This window comes from Myotis lucifugus, unplaced genomic scaffold (genome assembly GCF_000147115.1).
Source record: "Myotis lucifugus unplaced genomic scaffold, Myoluc2.0 scaffold_52, whole genome shotgun sequence".
Taxonomy (NCBI): domain Eukaryota; kingdom Metazoa; phylum Chordata; class Mammalia; order Chiroptera; family Vespertilionidae; genus Myotis; species Myotis lucifugus.
This window is the reverse complement of record NW_005871100.1, coordinates 4,406,371-4,417,491: the sequence shown is the minus strand read 5'-3', so window position 1 is coordinate 4,417,491 and position 11,121 is coordinate 4,406,371. Positions and strand designations below refer to the sequence as shown.

At 36.9% G+C, this 11,121-nt stretch overlaps 1 protein-coding gene across 3 annotated transcripts in view; it reads left to right on the top strand.

The window, feature by feature from the left end:
- Nucleotides 1-10,071, top strand: part of CBX3 (chromobox 3) — an 11,234-nt gene extending 1,163 nt beyond the window's left edge. Inside the window, exons 2-6 of one of the 3 annotated variants that reach the window (XM_006088779.3) lie at nt 1,036-1,087; nt 4,253-4,395; nt 6,553-6,715; nt 9,166-9,260; nt 9,814-10,071. In XM_006088779.3, coding sequence (XP_006088841.1) covers nt 1,064-1,087; nt 4,253-4,395; nt 6,553-6,715; nt 9,166-9,260; nt 9,814-9,940 — 552 coding nt within the window. In that variant the 5' untranslated portion in view covers nt 1,036-1,063 and the 3' untranslated portion in view covers nt 9,941-10,071. Of the gene's footprint in view, nt 1-483; nt 1,088-4,252; nt 4,396-6,552; nt 6,716-9,165; nt 9,261-9,813 lie in introns of those variants that run through there. The other 2 variants (XM_023753844.1, XM_014455903.2) reach the window with 2 other exon arrangements.
- The last annotated feature ends 1,050 nt before the right edge of the window (nt 10,072-11,121 follow it).

Sequence of the window (11,121 nt, the reverse complement as noted above, 5' to 3'; positions counted from 1 at the left end):
CAGCCGGTCCCCATCTCCCGGCCATTCCCCACCCGACCCCGAGGCGGGGTGTGGGGGTGAGGAGCGCAGAGGCGAGGGGAGACCCCGCCGCGGGCCTGGCGCGGGGCCGGCTTCGGCCGTGGGGATGAGATCCCTTGAGAGGGTAGAGGACCGGCGACAGCCGCCTAATTTTGAGACAAAGCGCATTTATCTCTCCCCTCCCCCATCGCCGATCAAAACGGGAGGCCCCCCTCCCCCTCCCCGGCGTGGTCGCGACGGGGGCCTCTTTGGGGAGGGCGGCGCGTTCTCCGGCTGCGGCCGGCGCTCCGTTACGTGGCCGCCGCGGGCGGGCGGGCGTAGGCGCGGGCCCCGTGGCGCAGTGCCCTTGAGCCCCCGCGCCGCGGCCTTTGTTTCTCCCCGCGGATGCGCTGACCACGAGGCCCGAGCTCCCGAGTGGGGGCGGGGGCGGGGCCGGGTGCCTGGCTTCCTGCGGCGGCGAGGACCCGGGCTCGGGGGAGCGGACGGAGGTGCCTCGGGGTGGTTTGTTTTCAAGCGGCACCAAACGGTACTGAAGCATCGTGGTGTGTTTTCCGTTTAGTTTTTTTAACGAGTGACTGGAAAGAGGGAAGGTTTCCAAGAAGAAACCAAGTTAGGGTTACCTAGGCGACTCTTAGAACTCTTAGGAAGGAGGCCTCGAGGGAAAATTCACGGCACTTTATCGTTTTGATTGGGTAATTGGGTCTGAAGTTGAACCAGAATATTTGGCCATCCTTAAATACTGAGTGTTGTGTAAATGAGATTTGTGTTGGGGGGAAAAATGTCTGCAGGTTTTGCCCTGTAAAGCTGTCTTAGTACCGGTGTCCCCATGAGGTTTCTAGACCACTCGGTTGGAATACTGATAAACTCTAGGAATATATTACTAATAACTTACGCAGCAGTTCACATTGCTGCTCAGTGGATTTGTATACATGGGGGCGGGGGGGATCCAAACGACACGTGTTTAGCTACCTTTTTGTGTCATGCAAACTTCGTTTTAACTGTCATGCATTTTTCTAGTAATAGCTCTTGGAGTCTGCAATAAAAAATGGCCTCCAATAAAACTACATTGGTAAGTTAATAAAAACCTAAAATACGTAAGGATCTAACTCAAATTTTTCCTCTGAAAATTGTAACTTTGCATTTCAGTGTTTGAGAAATTTACATCCATTTATATTCCCCAGTGCCCTCTCCCCCCAGTGTTATGGAAAGAATTAGCTGCAAAAAACGAACTCATTACATGGAGATGATTATTGATTTGGCCTAATATTTTGATTAACTTAAGGGAGCCTAAACTTGAGTATACCACAGTATGAATGTTAATGAATAGATTTTTATCTTGAAGTAAAAGTGCACAAATGTATGTAACATGGAAGACTACAAGTATGGACCAAGCAGGAAAGCCTTTGTTGATTGTCATATTACCTAACTCACTGTGTACTGAATTCTAGAGAAATCAAGTATTTGCAGTATTGCCCAGATTAAAGAACAGATACCCAGTTAGACTGGGTCAAGACTCATTGATTCTTTCAAATACTTTGGGCACTTTGTCATATCTCAAACTTACTCTAAAATACACAAGGGCCTTAAATTTGAATCATTGCCCATTCTTTTTAATATACAAAATGAACCAAACTGCACATCTATCCTGTAAGGAGAGAAGAATGGAGCATATGAGCAGATAACTTTTTTCTCTCCCGTTTCTTAAAGCCAAAGTTTTATTCTTAGGCTTCATTTAAAGTTCTACAAATGTGTAGACACTGTACATTCAGTCAAGTTATAAGTTTAAAAAACTGGGATATTCACATGAGAATCATGAAATTCAAAGTTATGATTTCCACAGTATTTAATTCCGACACACTGCATTAATAATAACATTAATAAAGCAAAACATTTGGTTTTGGTTTGTACATTTTCTTCTTGAATTATACACTAAAGGGCAAGTTGGTGATTTATAATTTGTGTCATCATTAGAGTGCACATGTAAATGAAATATCCTGGGAAATATGAAATATAAAACCTGTCTGGTGAGCCGATGGTGCAAATGATTCTCCCCAAAGCCATCAGTGGAAAAAGCGCAAAGCATCTTCTGTGCCCCTTCAGAATTGAACTTTCAAATTCCATAATCAGTAAACCAAAGTGTATGTGATTGAATTGGCTTTATGGTCACCTATGTCCAAATATTGGATGGGAAAGGAGCTAACTATGCTTGGTACTTGGAGGATGAATATAAATACAGAAAGCAAGTAGATGCTTATATTAAAACTAGAGGCCCGGTGCACAAAGTTCTTGCACTGGGGGGGCGGGGGGGGGTGGTCCCTCAGCCAGGCCTGTACCCTCTCGAAGTCTGGGAGTCCTCAGGGGATATCCAACTAATAACTTAGACCCCCTCCCTGCTAAGCCAGCAGTTGCACATCCTTAGCACTGCTGCGGAGGCGTGAGAGGCTCCTGCCACTGCTGCTGTGTGAGCCAGGCTTCTGGCTGTGCGTTGCTCCCCTGGTGGTCAGTGCACGTCATAGCGACCGGTCCTTCCACCATTTGGTCGATTTGCATATTAAGTTTTTGTTATATAGGATTAAATTGATTTTGTACACAATTTTTTATCTTTATTAAATAATTTTATCTAGCCTGAGGGTTTATCCTTTTCATTTTCAGTGTTTATTTTTTGTCATCTTTATTCTGTACATCTCTTATCCTCATGGACCTATTTTGTTTGTCATTTATGATTAGTGTCTAATAAGCTTTTGTTCACACCCAATTTTTCTTCATTCTTCCCACTACCATGCTTACCTTCCTTGTACTGCACAGAAGCAGAAAATTATCTGATTGGGTGCAGTGCCCAAGTAATATGTGTGTGTACCTCTAAATAACTACATAGTTTAAATGTTCTTTTGCAATCTTCCGGTATTCTGTTGTCTTTTTCTGCTTTTATATTTTTTAAAATATATTTTTATTGATTTCAGAGAGGAAGAAAGTGGGGGGGGGGGGAGAGAAACATCAATGATGAGAGAGAATCATTGATTGGCTGCCTCCTACACTGGGGAATCAAGCCCACAACCTGGGCATGTGCCCTGACCGGGAATGGAACTGTGACCTCCTAGTTCATAGGTCCACATTCAACCACTGAGCGACACCGGCCAGGCTAGTTATGTGGGGTTTTAAAAGTTTACTCATTTTCAGTCCTCTCATAATAAATCTGTTTAAATTATTAGAAAACAGTGATTTGGGCTTGGTTTCCTGCTTCTCTATTAAGTGTTATACTTTGAAAAGAGAAAACTAAGCTAAAAGTGAATTTTGTTGGCTACCAATTTAGACTTTTTTTTTTTTTAATCCTTACCTGCAGGGACATGTTTTTATTGATTTTAAAAAGAGAGAAACATTGATTGATTGCCTCCTATACTTGCCCCGACCGCGTATTGAACCTGAAACCTTTTGGTGTATGGTGCAACACACCAACCAACTGGGCCACCTAGCCATGGCCCAATTTAAACTTTTGAGTAACCAAGAAGGATTCTTTTTTTCCCCCCACAATTAAACTGATCCAGCATTTTGACATTTTGAAGTGACAGCATTTATAGCTTTGTTCCAGTTGTTCAGTAATATATATTATCAATAGAGATTATGAAAAAATAATCTTGTCCTTTTAAATCTAGTCATGGTCTCCTTAATTGATCCTGTGACTGATGCTAGGATTCTGAACCATGTTTTCATTGCAGTTAACCTTTTTCTATATTGCTGAGGCTTTTAACATTGGTATTTGAATTGGCAAAGGGGGTCTGAGAGTGTGGGGGATATGATTTCACTGATCTATGGTTCACTTACTAAGATCTGTCACTGCTAGTTATCTCTCCTCTGTCTAATCTCCTAATACCATCTAGTGGCTGTGTTGTTAAACTGAGTGAAAACTAGTAAACACAGTCTTGTAGATGATGTAGAACTAGACCAGGAAAAGATAACAGTATTTTCCACACAAGTGTTTTTTATTGTATTGTTTAATTGAAAGGTGGTGAGTAATAGGTTTAAGCGAAATCAGCTTAATTACATATTTATTTTTTGTATTAGTATCTGTTGGTTTTTTGGGTTTTTTTCCCCCCAGGAAGTGTCTACCCTGGGATATAGAAGTAAAAATTTAGGTGTCAAATTCAACAATAATATAAGCAATTAATTTAGCCTTTAAAATGTACCCAAAAAACAAGATATTTTTTAATTCTTTTTTTCTTTATTTGTTTTGTTTTAGCAAAAAATGGGAAAGAAACAGAATGGAAAGAGTAAAAAAGTTGAAGAGGCAGAGCCTGAAGAATTTGTAGTGGAAAAAGTATTGGACCGACGTGTAGTGAATGGGAAGGTGGAGTATTTCCTGAAGTGGAAAGGATTCACAGAGTGAGTGAATCCCTTTTATGTTTAAGTGCACTTAAGTGGCATTTAAAACTTGTTTTCAACCTGAGATCTTTTATCAGTTTTCCCATAGGTTTCTTTAAATTTTTTAATTCCTTTAATTCGGGGTATCTTGTTAGAGTTCTGTTTGAAAAGAACCAAGTTCTTAGCCTACAGGTTAGCCAAGCAAATTTGAGACTAGTTGATTACCTTGGAGCGTCAAATTATAGAATTAATTGTAGTGCTGTGTAATGTTTTTTGTGTTGTATTTTTTAAATTGATTTTTTAGAGAGGAAAGGAGAGGAAGTGAGAAACAGTGCTATGAGAGCAAGCCCTTGATCAGCTGCCTCCTGCAAGCCCCCTACTTCATTCCAGCAACCTTTCAGTGCACAGAATGATGCCCAACCATTGAGCCACATGGGCCAGGGCTATGTAATGCATTTCAATGTCGCTATTGTACTAATTAATTAGAATACCCAATCTACATCACTTCCTTACATGAGGAGGGCACTAACAAACATGGAGGGTCTATAGTGTAGACCAGTGGGTATTAAACAGAAGTGCTGGTTATGATCCAGTTCTTACTGTATCCTAAATCTCTATAAGAAGTGGAACCTGGGCATTTTTTTAAACTCCCTGGTTCCTCATGATCCTTGTTACTAGTTGTTCTCATAACTGCTTATATTAGTTGTCTTGTGAATAACTTGCATGCAGAAATTTCATTCTTAATGTTTATCGTGTGCTAATGTGCTTGAATTCTCTTCTGTCTTACACCACAAAAACAGTGAGGCTCCATGGGCAACAACTATTAATAATGGATAGGTAGAAATCTACAAAAATTTTTCTGAGCATGATGGAGATGAGTATGATAGTCACATTATTAGGCTTCAACTACCTGTAATCTATCTCCACCATTCACATTTTAAGGCAACCTCCTAGCAGTTTGGGAAGTATGAAATGAATGGAAGGTTTAGGTTTTCCTATTTTATCTTCTCAGTACCCTTACTTGAATTAAAGTTTTTATCATAAGTTCATAATGTACCCCTAGAAAATTTTCCTATAAATAGCTGAACCAAACAAATAAGCCTGAACTATTTTTGAATTAGATTTAACCAGTTTGATTTAACCCAAATTGATAACCTTCATATGGTAGAGAGTTGGTTTTTATTGTTTGTTTTTTAACCTCCTGGCATATTAAAAACTCTATGTCCCACCCATTAAATGTTAGGGAGCTAACTCTTCCCTTTCTCCCCAAACTGAAGGCTACTAAGTATGATTGAGAACCTATGTGTGGTATTATGTGTCAGGTAATATAGAAGGATGTAATGAAAAAAACGTTACAGAGTGGAGGCTCCACTTCAGCTCTTTTGTCCTCCTTCACCCTCTAATTTAGGTTTGCCAATTTTGAAGTCTGAATCAGCAAACCAAGTTGAAACCAGAGGTTAATAGCACCTTTCCCAGCATCTCTAAAATGATTAGTTTCATTCTATCTGTGTAAAGGCTTTTTTGGATCAGAGCACACAAAGTTTGCAAGCCTATCACTGTTGAAGGATGATCATACTTTCACATTTGGTAATTGATACTTGTTTTCTTTCCAGCCCTTGTTTATGGGCCCTGAAATTCAAATTTTATCATTTTCATTTTGAAATATTTTTCCAACCAATTAAAAATGTAAAAGTCAGAAGATTGGGTTTAACTTTGTTTCTGTTGCCAATCCCTCCTTTATATCATTTCCCAATTTGAGCACTCAGCAGAAATTGGAGGTACTATCTCATGTTTGAGAGTGCCTCAGAATTATTTTAAATCACAGTATTGGAGACCCTAATTCTGCGTATCTTCTGATTAATCTAGTAAAGTGATTTACAGTGGGAATTAGGAATTCACATTTTTAAGTGGGTTGTTTTCATAATTTGGAAAAATATTAGCTCCAGTTATTCTGCTAGAATCAGGATTTGTTAACCTGGGGTAATATAGCAGATTGCCTCCTTGGATAGGAACTGTGAAAGAAGACATAAGGGAAGTATGATCACATTGTGTTAAAAGAATGTTGAGGGATAGGGAATAAGTGGTTAGCACAGGACTTTTCAGATATATATTAAGTGAATCTGGATGACGGTGATAAACCATGTTTAATCAAATGAACTTTTTTTTAACTGAATGCAGTGCTGACAATACTTGGGAACCTGAAGAAAATTTAGATTGTCCAGAGTTAATTGAAGCATTTCTTAATTCTCAAAAAGCTGGTAAAGAAAAAGATGGTACAAAAAGAAAGTCTTTATCTGACAGTGAATCTGATGATAGCAAATCAAAGAAGAAAAGAGATGCTGTAAGTATAAAATATTGCCCACCAAACTGGCTTTTTGTAAAAGGTTGATGGCTTGATGTTTAGGATACTTTTAAAGACTTTAATGCTTTTAAAATATGATTTAAACGCCTTTTTAAAAGGCTTAATTTAAATTGTGCTAGTGTTATTTTGGGTAGATTATTGGGTATGGTCCCTTTGATCCAAGACTAGCAGTCCTTGAAAACAGTACACATAGCTCATCCTGATTGTTGACCATTAACAGCTTTGACCACAAGAAAGTACTTTGGTATGTGATCTTTCCATTATCAAAGTAATGCCAAATGATACTTTGATTCTGACATAATCTTTGATAATATTTTTTTTTATTGGCGTGAATTGAAGCAGTTGGTTTAGTATTCACTACATGCTCTAATCTTTGTTAACTGGTGTCTGTGGCTTTAGGCAAATCACAACTCTGCTTACTTTCAACTTCAAAACAAATTATATTTGCCCTTTGTACTGGGTATGGTAATTTGGGAAAGGGTCTTTGTTCTTAATTAGTATTTAGGCTTGGTGACTAAACATACAATACAGACTTCTTGATAAGATCTTTATATTTTAAATTTGATCATTTGAACTAGATGCCATATACTTTACAGATAATCCATTAAATGTTCATGACATCTCTATTAAGATTATAGGTATTATCCCCATTTTACAGAGGAGAAACAGAGGTTGGCTATAGATTTGGTTCTGGATACTTTAGCAGTCAAAACAAAAAAGTAACAATGTGAAGAATCACTATATATTAGTCCCCTTATATCCGAGGTTTCAGTTACCTGTGGTCAACTGGGTTCCAAAAATACTAAATTTCTCCAACCAACATTTTCTGCTCCTGACATCCAACCATCAACATTGTCATGGCTCAATGATCCAGGATCACCTGGAGCCAGATGATCCTCCTTCTGACATATCATCAGAAGGTCATTCATTAGTAGCTTAATGCTACATCATAATGCCTACGTCATTCATCTCGTCATGTAGGCATTTTACCATCTCACATCATCACTAGAAGGGTGAGTATAGTACAATAAGATACTGTGAGAGACTACATTTATATAACTTCTACAATGTTATGATTTTTTTATTACTAGTTAATCTCTTACTGTGCCTAATTTATAAATTAAAGTTTACTGTAGGTAAGTGTGTAGGAGAAAACGTGTGTAGGGTTTAGTACTATCCACTGGGTCTTGAACATATTTTCGTGAGTGAATAAATGGGGACTAATGTATGTAATTTAAAAGTCAACCACATGCTCTGCAGAAGCACTGTTTAATTACAATAGTGAATTTTCATGCATTTAGCCCTTACATTGTGCCAAGCAGTCTTCTAGATAATAACTTACTTTGTATTTCATATACATGAAAAGTCTGTAACATAGCTGATACAAATCTTCCTATTTTGGGGGGTAATCTAAACCACAAAGAGGTTAACTTGCCCAGAGCTACGCAGCTAGTAGAGGTTAGAGCCATTATTCTAAGTAACCTAGGCATCTGACTTCAGAGTCTGGGATATTGATGTAAAAGTCTGGATGGGGTGAAAGGATTTATTGATCTAAGCAGCTCTTAAACTTTGGTCTCCAGAAAATTATTGAGGATCCCAAAGAACTTTTGTTTATATGGGTTATACCTATAAATGACCAGTGGGATATGATTAAAATAGAAACTTCTAAAGTATTTATATATTCATTTAAAAATGACAAAATCTATTGTATGTTCGTAACTATTCATGAAAAAATAACTTTAAATGTGAGGCATATTTTACAGTTTTGCAAATATTTTTAATGTGTGGCTTAATAGTAGTTCTATATTTGGTTTGCTGTGTTATGATTGGTGGAGGCATGTGAAGACAATCTGAAGTTACAAGTACATGAAAAGAGGGGACCTTATGGATAAATGGACACCCCAAAGGTCTCAGGGATTCCCAAGAACCCTCAGACAACACTTTGAGAATTACTAGTTTATAGGAAGTATTTTATTTTATAAGATTTCTTACTATTCAGATTGATTACAATACTGATTAATCTTGAGTTTTGTGGATTTTACTATTTTGATGTTTCTATTTTTGTATGTGCTTCATAAATATAGGTAATTTAGGCTAATTCCTGGAAGTGATTTGAAATGTTAACTTTAAGGATTTGTAATTATTAAATTATTAAAGTTATCAGAAATAAAGGTATTGGTTTGTCTGTTTTCTTAATTTCTGGTTCAGAATACTTTTAGACATCCAGATTTTTTTTTTCTGCATGTAAGGTCAGGTTAATAGAAATTATGATGTGTTTTGAATTAAATGTGGTGTGTGTTCTAATAATTTCTGTTTCACTATTGAAAGGTTTTTATTTAAAAGTTATATGTCACAAAAACAAATTGGAAGTTAATATTAATTTGCTGTGTGGAAACATAAATGCAAATAATCATTTAACTTCTAAACAGGCTGATAAACCAAGAGGCTTTGCCAGAGGTCTTGATCCTGAACGAATAATTGGTGCCACAGACAGCAGTGGAGAGTTAATGTTTCTTATGAAATGGTAAGTGTGTGGGTGATTACTGTTATATATAAAGTACAAATAGATGGGCTTTTTTTTTTTTTTTTTTTTTGACAGATAATGAGGGCGGGGGTGGGGGGGACGACCTTGATTTGTTGTTCCACTTATTTATGCATTCATTGGTTGATTCTTAATAGGTGCCCTGACTGGGGATTGAACCTGCAACCTTAACATATTGGAACAATGCTCTGACCAACTGAGCTACCCAGTCAGGGCAATGGGCTTTTTTTTTTTCCTGTGAGGCTTTATGTAGAAAGGGTTTTATAGTTTTTATCATTAGATAGAGAATAATTATCTGCTGAAGGGATGATTCTACTTACTTTTGCTAATGATATTTCAAAGCAAAGATTAGCAAACTGGTCTGTTTTATAAAATGAAATATTTAAAATTTCATTTTATAAAAAACCCTGGCACAAGTACCTCATAATCCTCCTGAATTGTTAAATAATCTAATTAAATTACGATGTATTGAGCAATTCTCATTTGACAAAAAGGGTTTAGACTTTTAACTGAATTTTTTTTTTCCTCACAACAGGAAAGATTCAGATGAGGCTGATTTGGTGCTGGCAAAAGAGGCAAATATGAAGTGTCCTCAAATTGTAATTGCTTTCTATGAAGAAAGACTAACTTGGCATTCTTGTCCAGAAGACGAAGCCCAATAATTGTTTGCATTGCTTTTTATATATATTTATACATATATATAAAATCTGGGTCTTGGTTGGTTTTTTTTGTTTTTTTTTTTTGATTTATTAGTGTGAAGAAAGAACTACATTATAATGAAAATCAAGTTTGATATGTTTGTTTTGAAGTAGTGCTGGGGAGTTGTTGGGGGGTTGCATCTATAGCACTGGTTACTTTGAACAAAAGCTTTCTGTAGTTGCTTCCTTTATCAGAAAAGAACATTTGATACCATGTTGTATTTTTTCCTCTGCATTAGAGAAAATGTTGAGGGAAATCTCCATAGTCATTACTCAGTCAGAATTTGTATGTGCCTAAGGATCATTGTTGGTTTTTTGTTTATTGGGGAGGGGGGGAAGTGGTAGGTGTGTATACATATGTAAATGGTTTTCTTTCTTTTTTTTTTTTTTACCAAAACAAAACCATTTCACAACTATAGATAAGCTCATGTTTCTGAACTGCCATCATTTTCAGCAACCTAAGAAAAAAAATCATTTGAAGTTAAATTGAAATTTTTCCTGAAGCTTTTAACCTTTGAAATTAGATAATTTATAATTAATTGGACAGTTTAAATATAATGTAAACAGTGTAAATTGGACAATTTAAAGTAGACATATAAGAATCCATATCTACAATCATAAATGCAAGTTTATTTGCAAAACCCCTGAAAGGAAAATTTTATCACTGCCAATAACCTCCTCACCCAAATGAGAAAAGTAGGCAAACCCTGATGTGTTTTAATTAGGTAAGCAACACTTATTTAAAGGTTTCACCCCATAAAATGTTCCTTTACAAGAAGTTGAAATCCCTATGCTGTATTGACTTAAAAAATAGGGTCATGGAATGTGTAAGACTTTATTCATGGATACCTAATCAGATTGTTAGAGACCTTGGCAATTTGGGACTTGCTGGAATAAATGGATGAACAGACTTTTTGTAATCTAAACTCTTGGTCTGCATGTTTTCTCTTTACTCCAACTCAGTCTTTACATGTAGGCTCAGTCTCAGTATTTGGGGTACTGGTTCAACAAAAGCCAGGAAAAACAATAGCTTTGTAGTAAACAGAATGTTACCCAACTGTATATTGTTTACTTTATTGTAAATACTGGTAAACAGTGGTTAATAAATAGTTTTATATTCCTTTGTGATTAGACTTTTTCTTAAT